Source organism: Hakea prostrata, chromosome 5, assembly GCF_041222555.1.
Source record: "Hakea prostrata isolate BN-2017 chromosome 5, UWA_Hpros_2, whole genome shotgun sequence".
Classification (NCBI taxonomy): Eukaryota; Viridiplantae; Streptophyta; class Magnoliopsida; order Proteales; family Proteaceae; genus Hakea; species Hakea prostrata.
In genome coordinates, this window is record NC_142604.1 from 31855485 (window position 1) to 31875277 (window position 19793).

Sequence of the window (19793 nt, forward strand, 5' to 3'; positions counted from 1 at the left end):
CCAATGTACTTGCTACTGGGATTAGATTTTGTCTAGTTTATTCTTTAGAGCTACTTTTCCGCTGGATGTAAAGTGGGATTTTTGCTTCACTTTACTTATCTGTTTAATACTCTGATTATATCTATTATTCTGATTCGTTTATGATTCATTCTTTCATTATTGGATCTATGATTTATCTTCCGCACTCTTGTTATGATTGTTCATAATTATGTTATTGTTTATGTGGGAGGTTGATCACTCGATACCTGATCTTCGGGCTGTGGATCACACTCTCGGGTATGCCAGATAGGGTACCGGCTGGGAGGGCGTGACATTAGTAGTAATTAGATTTTGTTTTATTGAGTCTTAACATGTTGCATCTTATAAAGGTCATTATTGTCACTCTTACATGATTTTTTTCTTTAGATTAATGGATGAACTTGATTAATCCTCTTTCCCTTGAAAATGTAGGTGAAGATCCATAATAGAAGAAGAACCTGTCCTCTAACTTTGTTGCAGAGCTGCTACAGCAACGGAGCAGAATGTTCTCAGATCCAACTCAAATGGAAATGACCAAAAAGGGCTAACTTAAGTGACAATATTCTTGTAAATACATAATGGTTCTCAGCCGTTGATATCAAAGGAAAAGGTTCTAATCCTACAAGCCAATTTTAACCTAGCACTTTTGGGGGGAAAAGAAGGGTACAAAGGAAGAAAAAACGTGGAAGGCAGAGGAGGAGAGGAAAAGAGGAGACTCGGCTAAGACAAGGAGAGGTAGAGAACGAATGCTGGAGCTCTTGTGGAAGCAAGGAGCTGCTGGAGTTGCTGATTTGCTGGAGAAGAAGGCTGGAGCTCTTGTGGAAGCATTGAAGCTTTAGTTTCTTCTTGTTTTTATAACTCTATCTTCTTACTTTCTAGTCTCATGTCAACTATACTTGGTTTTATGCATTTGAATTCTGTTATGGGCTAAATCTTTGCTGTGTTGGGATGATAGTAGTACCTAAACCTGAATTTTGATATGTAACTAATCATGTGTTCTTTAGTTTTATTGCAATCCACTTTATTGTTAATGAATTCAGCATATTATATTGACTAATTTCAGTTCTTGAATGATCTTTCTTGAATGAATGTTATGATTTCATTAATTGAAAAATTAATGGAGTCTAGGTGTTTGTTGAATTGTGTGAGTTAGCATAATCTTTAATTAGGTTGTGTTAATTAGTAGGTTGGGTAGGAATACCCAATTACCTCACATTACCATTGATTGGATTGGGTTTAAATTGCATTCTTAATTCAATTCTTCATAGGAATATGCAAATGTTGATTTAGGATGCTAGCTTATGTGTATTGGAAAATACCATATTGCCATTCATTCCAAGTTCTTGAATTATCTTGGGGTTGTAGTATTGCTTTAGTATTTACATTATAAAATCCAGGGGAAGGGAAACTTGATTCCTAACACACTTGTCACTCACTAAGTTTCTTCCATTGCTTAATCTACATTTTAGTTCCTAAGTCACAACGCCTAATGATTTGATCTGCACTCATTTTAAACAAATATGGATCATCCCAGAGAAAATATTTCACTTGTGAATGGAATCGATATTTATCTTGGGAGGACCAATGGGATGGGGTTTCATCAGTCATAAGATAATTGACAATATCTACATACCAAGGTATCATATTCACTGACAACAATTGCTCATCTGGAAATGTCTCTAGAATTGGATGCTCTTCCTTTCTAGAATTAGAAAGGCGGGATAGATGGTCTACAACTAAATTTTCAGTTCCCTTTTTGTCCCTAATTTCTAAGGCAAACTCTTGTAGCAGCAAGACCCAACGAATGAATCAGGATTTTGCATCCTTCAACTTCTCTAATGCAAACACAATAGCCAATAATTATTTTTCAGTTGTCGTATAGTTAAGTTGTGCATCATTGAGGGTTCGACTTGCATAAGAAATCACAATGGGCATCTTATTTAGCCTTTGACCTAGAACTGCCCCTAAAGCATAGTCAGAAGCATCACACATTAACTCAAAGGGTTCTAACCAATTTGGTGCTTGTATTATAGGAGCGGTGGAGAGCTTCTCTTTCAATAATTCAAAACTTAGTAAGCACTCAGAAGTGAAATGAAAGGGGACATCTTTAGCAAGTAATGAAGTTAACGGTCTAGCTATCTTGCTAAAGTCTTTTATGAAGTGGCAGTAAAAACTAGCATGTCCTAGAAATGATCTAACATCCTTGACACTTTTAGGTGATGGTAAATTAGAGATGAGATCAACCTTAGCCTTATCAACCATAATTCCCTCCTTAGAAACAATATGACTTAAGACTATTCCACTCTTCACCATGAAGTGACATTTCTCCCAATTAAGAACTAAATTTTTGGCTCTACTATGTTCAAGAACTAAGCGGAGATGGTGAAAGCAAGCAGAAAAAGTAGACCCATGAACAGAGAAATCATCCATAAATACTTTCAAATAATCCTCTACCATATCTGAGAATATGCTCATCATGCATTGTTGGAATGTGGTAGGAGCATTGCATAACCCAAAGGGCATGCGTCGATAGGCATATGTTCCATACGGGCATGTGAATGTGGTTTTGTCTTGGTCTTCCGATGCTATAGGGATTTGATTATAGCCAGAGTAACCATCAAGGAAACAATAATAAGCATATGGCCGGCTAGATGTTCTAACATTTGATCAATGAAGGGCAAAGGAAAATGATCCTTATGAGTGGCTGCATTAAGCTTCCGGTAATCAATACAAACACGCCAACCAGTTTGAATACGAGTTAGGATGAGCTCGTTGTTAGCGGATGTAACTACTGTGACTCCGGACTTCTTAGGAACAACTTGGACTGGGCTGCCCACTGGCTATCTGATATGGGATAGATAATCCCATTATCCATGCATTTCAACACTTCTTTGTTAATTGCTTCTTTCATCACATGATTAGCCCTTCTTTGGGGTTCCCTAGAGGATTTAGATCCATCAATCAAATTTATATGATGTTGAACTACGAGGGACCGATTCCTTTAATGTCGACCATTTGCCAACCTATGGCCTCTTGATTGTCTCTAAGCAAACTAAGAAGCTCATCTTCTTGGTCTTTGGCAAGATCAGAGGCAATGATTATAGGAAGTGTTACATTGGGGCCTAGAAAAGCATACCGAAGAGTAAAGGCAAAGGTTTCAATTTGAGTTGGGGGGCCTCAACCACAGATGGGACAGGAAGATTTCTAGATAACTTACCAAGTGGTTCATTAAATTGTTGTAAGCTCATCATATCAACAAAAAAATCACTCCCGATATCCTCTAGTTCTTCCAAACAAGTGTAAAAATCATCCTCATAACCTTTAGTAAGGGAGAAATCAATATCATCAGAAATGCTTTGCAACGTACTAATATTCTCAGAAAAGTTTGGTTGTTTTCCCAGCCTAAAAACATTGAACTCAACGGATGTATTCCCCAATGATAATCTCAAAAGACCTTTTCTACAATTAATAAGAGCATTGCATGTAGCTAAAAACGGTCTCCCTAATATCACATGAATTCGGTCCTTAAGATTTGTAACTGGATGTGTGTCTAAGACAATGAAATCATCAGGAAAAAGATATTCTCCTACTCGAATTAACACATCTTCAATTACTCCATGGGGTATTTTAATAGATCTATCAGCCAACTGGAGAGTAACTGAGGTTGGTTTAAGTTTCCTAAGACCCAATTGTTTATAAACGGTATATGGCAATAAATTAACACTAGCGCCCAAGTCTAGTAGAGGTTGCTCGATTTTTCTATCACCAATAACACATGGAATTGTTGGACATCCTGGATCTCTATACCTAACTGGGACTTGTTCTGAGAGGATTGAACTCACATTTTCCGTTAGAAAGGCCTTCTTTGGGACATTCGTGGTTCTCTTTTGAGTACACAAGTCTTTAAGCACCTTAGCATAAGAAGGGACTTGAGAAATAACATCCAAAAGTGGAATGTTGACATTCACATTTTTGAAAACTTCTAGAACTTTGTCAACATTTGCATTCCTTTTATTACTTGTTAATCGGCTAGGAAAAGGGGCCTTAGGTACATAAGATCTCTCATTTGAAGTTTGCTCTTTTCTCAGGGTTTCAGATAATGACTCATTAAATTTAGGTACCTCTAAAGCAATTGGTTCATCCTCAACTTCTATGGGTTCCTCAGACAAACCCTCAGTATGAGACACTTTAATATTCTCCTCATCATGATGGTCACTAATTTTGCTCTGGTCAGAAATATGAGATTCACCTGTTAAGTACCCTTTTTCATTTCTCAATGCATACACAGAAGTAATTGTCTCTAAAGAAGAAGAGGTGGTTTCAATTTGGTTTATTTGATTTGGAAAATTTGGTGGTCTTGGCTGAATTTGAGTCCTAGGATTTAACTCAGGCTGACTAGGCATTTTACCTTTTTCTCGCTCAGATAAAGCACTTGCAAGAGTAGAAATTTGTTTTCCCATATTGTGCATAGAAGTCATGAATGTGCTGGAAGTACTTCCATATTCTTCTCTAAGGTGGAGAGATGAGAAAACTCTGGATTATTACCTCTATTGAAACCAGGTGGTGATTGATTTTGTGCAATGTGAGGCATACGAGGCACAATAGGTGGATTGATAGGCCTGACTAAATTGACATTTAGAAAATTTGGGGTTTGAGGGAACTAGACATTTTGATTATGAAAAAATTGTACACTTTGTTTTTTAGGAGCACCAAATTGATTTTGTGTGGAATAATTGCTTAATCCATTTTGGTTTTGTGGAATAATTGCTTAATCCATTTTGGTTTTGCCCTTGAGATCATGAAAAGTTAGGATGACTCTTCCACTCATGATTATACGTGTTACTGTACGGGTTTGGGAACATCGCACTAACATTTTCATGGTGGCCTCCAGAATAGCTAGGACATTCCTCAATTACATGTGTAGGAGGCTGACACCATGCACACATAGCAATAGATTTGTCAATAAAATGTGCTTGACTTGGTAGTGGTGGTGGTGTAGCTTTTACTACCAAAGTCTCTAACTTTTTCAAAAGACTATCTATTTGTGCACCTTTATGAACTTGGCTATCCACAAAATATCCCCTAATGATCCTTTCAGATTCTTGGGTTGACTCCCATTCTCTAGTTCTATCTGTTAGGTCTAAAAGAAATTCTCAAGCTTTGGAATCATTAGTGAACGATGTAAATCCTGTGGGGTGCATAGATTCCAAAAGTTGGTTAGTTTGATAATCGATACCCTAATAAATTATTTGGCATAAATGCCACAATTCTAAACCATGGTGAGGGCATTCTTGGAGGAGGCTTTGGAACCTCTCCATTACCTTAGCAAAAGACTCATTGGGTTTTTGACCAAATTGAAGAATGTCATTTCTTATTTTATTCGTCTTAGAAAAAGGAAAGAATTTCTTCAAGAATAGGACAGTGAATTGTTCCCATGTGGTAATGCTATCCAAAGGTAGGCTATAAAACCACTTTTTGGCTTGGTCCTTTAATGCAAAGGTAATAAACCGTAGTCTTACGACATTATCAGTGAGTTGTTGTACTTTCATAAGAACACAAGCCTCCTCAAACTCCCTAAGAAACAAATATGCATCTTGATCAAGCAACCCATGAAATTGGGGTAACATAGACAGATAATTAGGTTTAAGTTCAAAGTTGTTACCCTTTACATCAAGTAAACATATACATGAGGGTTGTGCAGACCGAGTTGGGTAAAATCTATCCCTAAGACTCTTAGGTGGAGGTATGTCTCCCATGGTCAAGGTAGATACTCAGACTAGTCGATTTGTGGAATCACGAGTCCAGACACACATGTACTAACCTCGTAATGCGATTAAAGGCTCTTACGGAAGATGAGTTTTTTTTTTATTATTTTATTTTAAATAAAGGAACTAAATAAGAAAATAAAATAAAATAAAACAAAAAACAAAAAGGAAAGTAATGGATTTCCCCACCACAAAGATTGAAACAATGATTCCAAAGCCGTAAGGTTGCCGTATAGCTAAGCGCTGTATAGGTTTGATAGCAAGGGAATCCATATAGTCTTCGAAGCCACCTACAATCGAATCCTGGGGATTCCTGAGTAGAGTGGGGACTACTATACATTTTTGTTTCTACTCAAGTTAAGAGTAATGTCTTTGAATTTTTTATTTTTTTTAAACACTTCAATTTACCTAAGAATGAAAAAAATAAGATGAACAAATATCTCCTCAGCAACGGCGCCAAAAACTTGTTTGCAAAATAAAATAACCATAAGCACATGGTATCGTGTAGCTAACGGGTCGATCTCAAGGTGATATGTCACCTATAATTCAACTTCTTAATGATAATGCGAGAGTGGAATGATTCAATTTTGTTAACTACTTAACGATCCTAATCCATACATCTAATGCAATCGAATTAAGACGAAAAATAAAGCAACCATAACCAACGCATAAATAAAAGATAGGAAAAATTGCGAACAATAAAAATAAAAGGGTAGTGATCCGAGTGTCAGCTTTGGATCAAGGGAAGGGGAGTATAATAATAATGACTTTGACCGTGAACCATTTGCCGTAGCTTACAGTTCCACCGATCGGGGAAAGGATATTAAAGAGAGAGAAAAAAGAAAAGAAAAGTGCAGAAAGTAAATAACAAAGCAATAAACAAAGCAATAAAAGCAAAAAGGAAACCTTAACCAAAGAAAGGCATGACTGTAGGCATGTTTGATCAAGGACCCGGGGGAAGGGGAGAACAATAGATAAATGCTGAAATTAATTCCTAAATTAAGAATATGGAGGGGTAGATAAAAGCGGGAATGGAAGATGGAAAGAAGATTATTGAAGAATGTTACTTACTTGCATATTTGAATCTCAAAAAAAAACTTGAACAAACGATTCGAATCTCAACCAACCCTAACAACTAGATCTAGAATAATCTAGATCTGCAATTGTTAGACCCAGAGAGAAAGCGAATCCTCAAACTTGAAACTTGAACTTGAACTTGAAATTGTATTGATAAAACTAAAGGAACTACACTTGCATAAAATAAATTACACAACTTCAATATTCCTAAGCATTCAATCTAAAAACTAGAACCCACAAAGTAATCAAAGAACTAGAGAAAACCTAGAGCAAACTAAAGAGAATAGAAAGTACAAGACTAAAATAAACTAAAGAGAAAATAAAGTGTAAGACTAAAGTAAACTAAAGAGAAAATAAAGTGTAAGACTAGACCTAAGAGGGGAGGTAATATTTATAGAAGAAGGAAAATAATTTAAAAACAAAGAAATATAATAATAATAATAATAATAATAATAATAATAATAATAATAATAATAATAATAATAATAATAATAATAATAATAATAATAATAGAGAGAGAGAGAGAGAGAGAGAGAGAAATAAAACAAATAAAAAAAAATAGAAGCACGTAAAGAGGTAAGGTGGAGAGAAGCTGGAGAAATTAAATAAAAATAAATAAATAAAAACTGACTTTAACGTGGAGAAAGAGTGGAAGAAGGAAAGAAGGAAGAAAAATCCATATTTTTAGAAAAAAAAAACGATTTTGGGTTGATTAAGGGGGGAAAATAAAATAGTTAAAATAATAGAAAGTGGGAAGAGAGAGAAAAAACTAATTAGATAAATAAATAAAATCTACAAAAATAAATTCTTCTAAAAAAATAGAGAATCCTAGTCTTCGACTACTTGTGGACCCCATACATTAATTCAATTACAATAAAGAAAATAAAATAAAATTTCTAATATAATTTTATAAGATATTCTGGAGTTGGCCCATAATTGCATCTATAGCCCATCATGCTCCAAATCAGGCCCATTTTCACACTTGAGAATTTGAACGGACCTCTTGACATGTAAAATCGCATGTTTCATACCCCAAACTCCAGATATTCGCTTAAGTCCTAAGAATTCATAAAATCTGCAAAAACAACATAGAACCCAAGATAGCTCTACTCTAAGTGTGTAAAATGCATACTTTATGCCCTAAGATTTCACACATAAATGTGCTCATCATTTCACACATAATGTGGAGATGAATATGAATGTTCAAAATAATGACACTGAAGCAAATTTTACCAATAATGCGGATGATTTTGATGGCCTTACAGATACTATACATCTAAATGCTGCAGACTCCTTTTGAATATAATAATTGAAGATTTGGTTTTGTTACTGGAGTTCAAATAAAATTAATATTATGTTACTTGGTAATTCTTTTCCTTTCAAATCTCATCTCATATATTAGTTTATCTTAAATTTAATCATTTTCCTTTATAATTTTTTTATTGATTTATATATATATATATATATATATATATATATATATATATATATATATATATCTTTTGATATATTATGTTTTATTTTGATGAATAATATGAACTTTCTCTAAGAAAAAATATATATTTATCTTATTTGATGATGCAGAAGCCAATGTTCATACACAAATTGATAATACAACATTGATTGAAGGCTCTGAAAGAGCTAATCTATTATTATCTGGGAAATCAATTGACTATAGATAATGCATTCTTTTTTAATAAGTCTCAAAGAAGCTTATTAAATTATAAAGATATATGCCAAAATGATTGAGACTATAAATGATGATAAAAGTGAATATTTATGCATTACTACAAAAGTGTTAGACATTTTCTCCCAGTTTGTACTACACGAATATTCGCATGGTTGAAACACATGCTTGAGTAAATCAAAAGAACATTGATTCCAATAGTTTTATTATTTGGCATGACCAATTGGACCATCCTAAATCAAGTATAATGCAAAATATTATTGAAAATTCATTTGTCATCCATTGAAAAACTAGAAGATTCTTCAATTAAGTGGATTTTCTTGTGCTTCTTGTTCTCAAGGGAAATCTATTATTAGATATTACCAGCTAAAGTTGAGATTGAACATTCTGCGTTTTTGAAATGTATACAGGGTGAAATATATGGATTCATTCACCCATCATGTGAATCATTCAGATAATATATGATTTTAGTAGATGCATCTATAAAATGGTCACATATATGTTCATTATGAACTCGCAATTTGGTATTTGTGAGATTGTTTGCTCAAATAATTGGATTGAGAGCATAATTTATAGATTATAAGATAAAGACAGTTTGTCTTGATAATACTGGTGAATTTACATATCAGGCTTTATGATTCTTGTATAACAACTGAGATTATAGTTGAATAGCCTATTGCTCATGTTTATATCCAAAATGATTTGGCAAAATCATTTATTAAATTTCTCTAATTAATAGCTAAACCATTGTTTATGAGAACAAAGTCTCATGTCGGCATGAGGATATGTTATATGCAGCATCATTTGTATGCATCAAGCCAACAAGTTGCCATAAATTCTCCCCCATTAAAATTGGCTTATAGTCAGAATCCAAATATTTCTCATATTATAATTTTTGGGTGTGTGGTTTATGTTCTAGTTGCTCCACTATAAAGCACAAAGATGAGTCCCCAAATAAAGTTGAGATATATATTGATATGAATCTCCTTATATAATTTAATATCTTGCCAACGATAGGAAATTTATTTAAAGCAAGACTTGCTGATTATTATTTTGATGAATTAGTTTTTCCAACATGAGGGAAAGAGAATAAACAGTTGGAAAAAGAGATTGATTGTATTGCATTATCATTACCTCATTTAGATCCTCGCACAGAGCAATGTGAACCTGAAGTTCAAAAGATAATGCATTCACAAATATTATGAATCAACTGGCAGATTTGTTGATCTGCTAAGAGTTACTAAATCTCACCCCCCCCCACCCCACCCCCCCCAAAAATTTTTTTTTTCCCCCCCCCCCCCCCCCCCCCCTATCTGGCATACCCGAGAGTGTGATCCACAGCCCGAAGATCAGGTATCGAGTAATCAACCTCCCACATAAACAATAACATAATCATGAACAATCATAATAAAAGTGCGGAAGATAAACCATAGATCCAATAAGGAAAGAATGAATCATAAATAAATCAGAGTACTAGATATAATCAGAGTGTCAAAAACAGATAAGTAAAGTGAGGCAAAATCCCACTCTACAACCAGCGGAAAAGTAGCTCTAAAAGAGAATAAACTAGACAAAATCTAATCCCAGTAGCAAGTACAATGGGTAACTAAATTGTTCTCCACTTTATAGACAACATCCCTATAAGTGTAAATCTCATAAACAAGCACAAGGACGCTTCCACTCAATGGTCGGACTAAGCATCGTGCGGAGCATAACCACTCACGGGATCTTCAGTGTAATTGTTGTAACCGCAATCACCTTCCCGAGATATGCCTCTTCGCCTTGCGCTTCTTCATAGGGACCGTCATAATACTCGGGCACTGCAGAGTAGTCTAACAAACATTGTACAATAAAGGAATGAGTTTCAAAGAAACTCGAGAAGGCGCTTAAATCCATAATAACATAAATGGCAGGATTTCAGAACAAACATAAATGCAATATGATATGAGACAAGCAATGAATGAATGAATCTAACTCTATGTATGCTGGTCTCTATTGGCAGACATGCTTTAAGTCATAGCACCGTACTTCTTTAGGAAGGTCTCAATCACTCATCATCAGTTGGTAATGGGTCCGGCATCCCTCGGGACATTCCATGGCTGGGGGTTAAGTCACCACTCTCTCACATCACCATTGGTCTAAGTACCGGCGCATGTCAAGGTAAAACCTAGCCAAATGCAAGTCTTCTGCTTAGTTACATCATGTCAGATCCAGATACGTCCATTCCTCGTCCCTGACGATCCTTTCCGGTATCCTTCACACTAGAATCCTCATAGTCCCTGACTACGGACTCATCAACCCTATTGATCATCCACATATGGTAAACGGGAAGCTCTCACGTCCGCTCACGGGTTGGTTACCGGTCTTGAGCGCCCGTGAGCCCAAGTCTAACCATATGCAACCCTACCAATAAATGGCCCCCACAATGTGATTCCTGTCCTCTCACGGGTTGGTTACCGGTCTTGAGCGCCCATGAATCCCCATTGCTACCACGGGTCGTTCGGTCTCAATACCCCTCCGATTAGGGTCTGACATAACGGGACATCCTAGCCAAACACTACTAGACAGTCCTAGATATGTCATCCAACAGTTTAGGAAGGTGTCCAGAGGGCATCTCCGGAAACATCCCATAATATTCCCGTAGTAGTCCAAGGACAGAAGTGTCAAAAGGACACCTCTCCTTTCCAAACCATACTTAAGCATACACATGCATCAATTCATACCATCACATATATGGTAACTTCATATATGGAAAGAAATCAATAATTGCAATTACTTTGTATATAATTGGTAAGTAAATCATACATGAGTCAATTCAATATGAATAAGTAATGCTACTGTAATCAAAGTTATGCAACAGTAGTATATCATTGTAAGAATCTAATTAAGGAAACATATCAATGATATTCAAATATAGAAACTAGATTCATGCTATCTATGCAATTAAGGAAATAACCATCCTTACCTTTTATAACTCGCAAAGGAATCCTAAGAAATCAAGTAAGATCTTGGCAAACTTGAGAAGAAGGTCCTAAACAAGTGCATACAACATATTAGGAAAGATCCCTAACAGAAAAAGATACCAAAACATCCCCCCCCCCCCCCCCCCCCCCCAATCGCCCGGGGGCGCCCCCCCCCCCCCCCCCCCCCCCCCCACCCCCCCCCACCCCCCCAAAACAAACACCACAAAAAAAAAAAACCCCAAATTCCGGCCAAAAAGCAACCCAACACAAGGCAAACACCACCACCAGTTCCCCACACAAAGGGGCCTCAACAGTCCCCCAACCCCCCAACCCAACCACAAAAACAAAAAAAAAAAAAAAAAAATCAAAAAAATGGGGCACAAAAAGACCAAAAAAAGGAAGAACCCACCCACAAAACCCCCCCCTAAAAACGGCCCCCACCGACAATATAGAAGATCCAAGGAGATCGAATTCAAATCAGAAGTTAAACAAAGACTAGATCATGGTTTGATCATGATTCCTTCAAAAGCTTGCAATGATCATGGTTAAGATCATTGTTCTAGCCATTAATCCTTAGGATGATCATGAGAGACAAGTCCAGAGATGTTTGCAACAGAGAATGCAGCATCTCCTGTACTGTCTCAACTCAAAAAGGAAAGAAAAACAGAGATGGAGGAGAAGAAGAGAGTATAGACATACCTTTTGATGCAAAAGGAAGAGTCCAGTCGACCAATCAGTCGACCAATGCTGACAGCAATTCCAAAACAGGGAATTGAAGACCCAGATCAAATCCAATCCTAAAGGGGTTTTGCACACATGTCAAGTGACTTACCTAATAGGTAGAAATGCCTTCAAACCAAGATAGAGAGCACTCCAAGTCCATCAACTAATCCGATCTTCATCAAGATTCAGTTTCCATAAATAAAACTTCATCATCAACTCTCATGGATTCAAAGCCAGACACCAAGTCCTCCACTGGGATGGCCCAAAGCTGACTTCTTACTTTACTTCGTGTCACTGGACCTACAAATAACAAGGTTTCCGGGTCAAGGTTAGGGCTGGGTTTCACAGATGTCCCAACAAGATAATCTATTAGTGCAAATGAAATTAAACTACGTTTAAAAACGTGGAAGATCAATCGATTCCAAGGATAAAATCCTAGAAAAGGGAAAAGAGTAAATGATCAAGATGGTCATAATATGGAGATAATTGATTATGAAAATTCTGAAGACGTAACTTTCTATAAAACCCTACAAGAGGTTCTGGTACCTGAAAATAATGAAGAGATCTCGATTAGTTATGTTATTGCAGGAAAAGATGGAACCAAAAATATAAAGTTGTCGACAACATTTTTGCATATTATGTTATTGTTGAAATAATGCAACAAGACGAGGATCTTGAACATAAATTTGTTGATGAATGTAAATGAAGAAATGATTGGCCAAAACGTAAAGACGTAATTCAAGCATATTTGAATTCTCTTGAAAAGTTAAAGTTTTTTGACATGTAGTCCAACATCTGAAAGTATAAAGCCAGTGGGGGTACAAACGAGTTTTTGTACGAAAAATGAAATGAGAAAAATAATGAAATTGTGATATATGAAGCATGAATTATGGCACATGAATTTTGGCGAAGACCTAGCATTGATTATATGGAAACATGTTCTCTTATGGTGAATGCAATCACCTTCAGATATCTTATTCGTTTGGTAGTATATGAAAATTTTGACATGCGTCTAATGGATATAATTAGAGCCTATTTATATGGCTCACTCGAGTGTGAAATATATATGTGATATGGAGAAAATATGATCGAACCAGGTTCATACTTGGTTTGATCCTCGACCCTGGTCAAGACAGAAGGAATCAACTCGCTCCCGAGCGAACCGGATTCGTAAAATGGCTTGCTGAGGAAGAAAACATATTCAGCTACAAGCACGCCCTAATCCAACTTATGGATTAGGTTAATTACCCTAATGATGGCAAACTCAAATTGACGGCTGCTGCTTATCATTATCAAAGGGATAATCATCGCATAACCTAGAGGTTATCTCAGGAGTCCTCTACTAGTCCAAACTAGTAGAAGTCTATCTGTCACATCCCCCCAGCCGGTACCCTAACTGGCATACCCGGGTGTGTGATCCACAGCCCCGAAGATCAAGTATCGAGGAAATCATCCTCCCACATATACAATAACATAATCATAAACAAGAAATAATCAAGGTTTAAACATTATAAACAAAATATTTAACTCAAGAAAGAATAAATGATATAATCAGAGTGCGGAAAAGATACCAGATATCCGAAGATATCAAGATAAGTAAAGTGAGGCGGAAACTCACTTCACAAACATAGCGGAACATAGAATGAAAGTTTAAAATGAAATACAACTGAAACCAATGTACTAATAAATAAACTAAGAATATGAGTCTTCAAGTTTATAGATGACGTCTTCATAAGTATGGACTTCATCAATCCAACGGATTTGTTCTAACTCTACGCTGCCTTCAAAGGTAGTACGCAACTTGATCCGCCGAGGGATCATCAGAGTAAGCTTGATCGTTGCCAGCACCTTGCGTGAAATACGCTTCATCGGCTTGCGCTTCACTATACTGCTAGTCATAATATTCTGTACCTGTAGGATAATCTAACAAGAAAATGTACAAAAAGGAATGAGTTTCGAAGAAACTCAGTAAGGCAAGTTAATCCATAACATCATAGATAAGATGTGGCAAAACATAACATGATGCAATGCAATATGGAACAGATAAAGTATGAATGCATCTAAACTCTATGTATGCTGGTCTCTATGGTAAACATGCTTTAAGTCATAGCACCGTACTTCTTTGGGTAGGCCAGTCACTCCCCCTCAACCATCCTGGCATCTTGGGTCTGCCGGGTAATAGGGTAAAGTCCTCATCAAACCATGGTAGGGGATTTAGTCAACACACTCTCTCACAACCATTTGGCATAAGTATCGGTGTATGTCAGGGAAAAGCCTAGCCCAATGCAAGTCATCTAGTTAGTTACATCAACTCAGGTCCAGATACTTCCATTCCTCGCCCCGGGCGATCCTTTCCGGTATCCTTTCCACTAGAGTCCTAATAGTCCCGGACTACGGACTCATCAACCCTATTGGTTATCCACATATGGTAAACGGGAAGCTCTCATGTCCTCTCACGAGTTGGTTACCGGTCTTGAGCGCCCATGAGCCCAAGTCTAGCCATATGCAACCCTCCAATAAATGGCCTCTTTCGAGTATCCACAATGTGATCCATGTCCTCTCACGGATTGGTTACCGGTCTTGAGCGCCCACGAATCCCCATTGCTACCACGGGTTGTTCGGTCTCAATACCCTTCCGATTCGGGTCTGATATAATAGGGGTATATCCTAGCCAAACACTGCTAAACAGCCCTAGGTATGACAACCATTGATTCGGGAAAGCGTCGATGGGCATCTTTGGAGAACATCCCATACTATTCCCTCCGATGTCCAAGGATAGAAGTGTCAAAAGGACACTTTCCAATCCCAAACCAAACTTAAGCAAACACATTCTCAAATCAGTCATAACATATACAACCAACAGTTCATCATATACAAGAGAATGTAAAAGCAAAATCAAATTAGGCAATAATAGGTAATTCATATAACATGAAAAATGAAAAAGATAATATAAACAAATGCTACTGATCTCATAGTAAGAGATCATAATTAAATTATAATAACAGTAAGTAATCTCATAGTTTCACAAAGTAGAAACCAGAGAACAAGCAATCTATGTAGTTAAGGAATTAACTGTCCTTACCTGATTATCGAAGAATATGATCCAAAGATCAAAGAGAGCAACTCCAAACTTAGCAAATAGACTCCTAACAATCATAGATACAACATTAGGAAAGATGCCTAAAGGATCAGAGAGAAAACGAATCAAATCGGGCGAAAAACGAAGCTACTGACTCCTTTGGTCGAGTGCTTGGTAGACTGGCCCAGTCGACCAAGCAAGTCAGTACAGAATTGTACAGACTGCTTTGGTCATAACTCCCTCGTTTGAAGTCGGAATGATCCGAAATTCGAAGGGGAACTTCCTAGGATGTATTAGAATCATATAGGAACATAAAAACATCAAGTCATGGTTAAAATTTGGGTTCTTGATTTAACCCAAGAAATTAGGGTTTCAACCTTATGGTTCCCATAAAAAGGTTGAGATCACAGAATGAAAGGGAAATAAATGATTGCCAATTATAACAAGAAAATCATAGAAATTATAGTTTAGGTTACTAGAAATATTACCCATGAGGTTTCCCTCACATGGGAGATTAACAAGAGTTTCCAGAACTCAAGCAAGGGTTAGGGTTTCAAGAAAATCTTCGGCTAGGGTTGAGATCATGATGATGATCATAGATCTCAAAGAAACGAAGGAGATCACGAAGGGATGGTTGCAAGGATGCATCATCTACTTCTTGATCTCAATCAAGAACAAGATCAAGAAAGAAAAATTAATAATTCAGAAGAGATACTAACCTTGAATTGTAAGAACAAAGAAGAGAGGCTTCAGATCTGCAGAGGAATCTTCGAAATCACCAGAGAGAGTTTCGGAGAGGTGTTCTCACGTTCACAAAGTGTTTAGGAGGCAGCCATAACAAAGAAATACGAAGTAGGGTTTAAATAGGAGTGAAAAACCCTAAAATTACAATTTCTCGGATTTCACCTTCCTTTGGTCGAGTGCTTGGTCGAGTGGCCCACTCGACCAGTCAATCGACCAAACCAAGGCGATGAGAAGGAATAATCAAGGATTTGGAGGATCAAATGGGCTTTAAACCTTATGGGCTTTTGCATACACATCAAGTAACAAGTCAAGTGTGAAGAAATACCTTCAAACCAAGTCAGATAATACTCCAAGTCCTTCAACTAATCTCATCTTCAGACAACTGCAGCTTCCTTTCCAAATCTACACAGACATCCAAGTATGGAACTCCATCAACAACATCCATGGGTTCAGAGTCAAACACCATGTGTTCTACTGAGATGGCCCATAGTTGGCTTCTTTCTTTACTCCGGGTCTTCGAACCTAAAAACAACCGAGTTACCGGGTCAAGGTCAGGGTTAGGTTAGGGCTGGGTTTCACACTATCGCTCAATGGATCTAACTGTTAAGATCCAACGACTACCCGAAGAAGGCTCAAGTGCATCCAAAGAAGGAGATTCGAAGGTACACTCTATATAAACCTCACTGCCATACGAGGTGAGGGAGGAGACTCAGAGAGAGATTCATATACAGACTGGTAGACGTAAACTATCAGGGGCTTACGATCTAGATCACCTTTCCCAGTTCTTCATTCCTTAGCTCTGTGCTTCTAGCAGAGCCGTTTGTGATTAAGTTCATCAACTGACTTAACCTTCGGAGGTGGACTCCCGACCCCCGCGGTCGGGCCACGTTTGACGCTTTAGTTTTTGCAGGTCATCACGAAGAGATCTAAGGGCTGAGCAGATTTTGGACGCATCAATATGAAAATCCTTGCAGAATTCAAAATGCTTGAAGCACATAAAAATTCCTAGGAAGTTTGTTCAATAAGGCTTTAGAGATGATCATGGCATATATGGTATAATCTCCTTAGTGGATATTTACTAAATAAAATGTATAAAAATGATCCAATTTACTATTGTGCCTTTATTGAAGGATATGGATTTAATAAGTGTATATGTTAATATTTGAAGAAAGTTGAAATGAAAATTTTGAAAAGACAATGTATTATCTTGATTTGTAAATTGAGCATTTGAAAGATGAAATATTCGTTCATTACTCAATTTATATAGAGAATATTTTGAAGTGATTTTACATAGATAAAGTACATCCATTGAGTCCCCCAATGATTGTAAGACCACTTAATATAAATAAATATTCATTTCGACCCCAAGAAAACAATGAAGAATTTCTTGGTTCTGAAGTATCATATCAATGCAATCGAGGAATTATTAACATTATGTATATATTTTAGTACATTCGAGGAATTATTAACATTATATTATTTTATGAATGTGGACATCAACTTGTTATGCAAATGCAGGATATTTATCTAATTTTTCCTTCACCAAGGTTTTGTTCCACTGGGTTTCCTGGTAAAGTTTTTAATGAGACACCTACCAATACGTATTATTTAGATATGTATACTCTTTTTCCTTCACTAAGATTTTCTCCCATAGGATTTTTTCTTAGTAAGGTTTTAACAAGGTACATTATCTATTGATGGACATCCAAGGGAGAGTGTTATAAATAATATTTATTTATGGATGTTCATTAGCCCCAAAGAGATTGTACTTCCAATTGAAGATCTCAACTACCTCAGGATGCAATCTTGGTGATTCAAATTCTCATATTATTGAAGATCACAGCTATTGCATTACACAATGTTAGCAATCAATATTTCCATTCTATGCACTTTCTATCTTGGGCGACAATCTATCATTCCATATAAAGATTATCTTATTTTGTGTAAGAATCATATATTGTATTTCTTTGTAGACTCTAATATTACCATATCAGAGAAGATGCTAGTTCCATTATAAATATGTAATGACTAATTCAATAGAAGAGTTGAACTCATCTTGTCTTTCTTCTTTGTATTCAATATATCGTCTTTATTTATAATAGCTACAAATTTATAGAATTGTAATCGGGTTGGGTCATACCTCATTGTGGATTATGCCCCCAAACTGATATCAATGGTGGGCTTCTACTTCCATAGATCTCACTGATGCGTCCAAAATCTGCTCAGCCCTTAGATTTCCTCGTGATGACCTGCAAAACGAAAGCGTCAGATGTGGCCCGACCGCTGGGGTCGGAGTCCACCTCCGAAGGCTAAGTCAGTTGATGAACTTAATCACAAATGGCCCACTGCTAGAAGCACAGAGCTAAGGAATGAAGAACTGGGAAAGGTGATCTAGATAGCAGATCGCTGATAGTTTAGGTCTATCAGTATGTATTTGAACCTGAGTCTCAGATTGTGTGTTTTTTTCCGATCCCCTCACCTTGTATGTTAGTGAGGTTTATATAGAGTGTACCTTCGAATCTCCTTCGTTGGATGCACTTGAGCCTTCTTCGGGTAGTCGTTGGATCTTAACAGTTAGATCCGTTGAGCAATAGACTTCTACTAGTTTGGACTAGTAGAGGACTCCTGAGATAACCTTTAGGTTATGTGATGATTATCCTTTCGATAATGATTATCCGCAGCCGTCAATTCGAGTCTGCCATCATTAGGGTGATTACCCTAATCCATAAGTAGGATTAGGGCACGCTTGCAGCCGAATAAGCTTTCTTCTTCAGCAAGCCATCTTCTGGATCCGGTTCGCTCGGGAGCGAGTCGGTTCTCTCCGTCTCGACCGGGGTCGAGGGTCGGACCAGGTATGAACCCGGTCTGATCATAATCTCTCCGTATCACGAGCCCCCCAGACCAAGCGTTCGGTCGATCCCGAGGGCTTGGTTTTTAACTGGGTTCGTCGTCAGGTGATAATCTCTGCGTGCTTCATTAAATGTCATATCACATTTAATGCGGTGGTCACTTTTCCTCGAGCGTTGTGAGTGTAAGGCCACGTATCTCCTTGAAGTTGATCTGTCGTGGCTCACGTCATCCAAGCGACGGTTTCCGAACGCCTATTTCGGATTCATGAGTTCAAACTTTCAAAACGTCTTTCAATCTTGATCGTTGATTTTGAATCAATCTCGATCGTTCAGATTCCCGAACACTCGTGCGGGAGTTTTAAAAGCGGTTCGTTGTCTTCGTAGGTTTCATTCTTCCTATCTGGAATTTGAACCTTTGTTGTCTACTTCGCGCCTTCTTGCTCTCAAGCTTCCACCTCACTGAATCAGTAAGTTTACTGGTCCTTTTCTTTTTGTTGCTTACTGAAACAAGTAATGGCGGACGATAGGGCTTCTCTAGTACCCAGTGTTGGTAATAGCAGTGAGGCTTTTGCTTCTCCTGCTCCCGAACAGTCGGATAGTGATAACAAAACCCTAACTGTCCTCTGGCGCGAGTTTGCTTAAGTTTCTCAAAAAGGTTTAGAAAGAAAAACCTAAACTTCTCCTGTCCTTCTTGAGTCTGGATCTTCCAAGATTGTCGAGTCTTCTAGGCAGCCTCAAACTTCCGGGTCCGATGGTGGACCTGGCTCTGTTCCCTCCATTTATAATAAGGAAACCCTTCTTTCAGCTATCCAAGATTTTGATTTTCCTTCCTCTTATCCGGTTAGGGCTCCCCACCCTGATGAGAGGGTTGATTCAACCCTTTCGGGT

The 19793-nt window shown here is 37.3% G+C and overlaps 1 protein-coding gene and 1 non-coding gene across 2 annotated transcripts in view; one reads left to right on the forward strand and one right to left on the reverse strand.

Annotated features, from left to right (window-relative positions):
* Window positions 1–3000: 3000 nt before the first annotated feature.
* The window catches only part of LOC149015825 (uncharacterized), a 34317-nt gene continuing 17524 nt past the window's right edge, over window positions 3001–19793 (reverse strand). The window contains exons 2-3 of the mRNA XM_089156604.1: window positions 3236–4267; window positions 3001–3140 (exon numbers count right to left, since the gene is read on the reverse strand). Of these exons, the coding sequence (XP_089012730.1) occupies window positions 3001–3140; window positions 3236–4267 (1172 nt within the window). The remainder of the gene's footprint in view (window positions 3141–3235; window positions 4268–19793) is intronic.
* LOC149015826 (small nucleolar RNA R71) lies at window positions 5290–5396 on the forward strand. The gene has a single exon (XR_016173800.1). It is a non-coding gene; the product is annotated as a small nucleolar RNA R71 (small nucleolar RNA).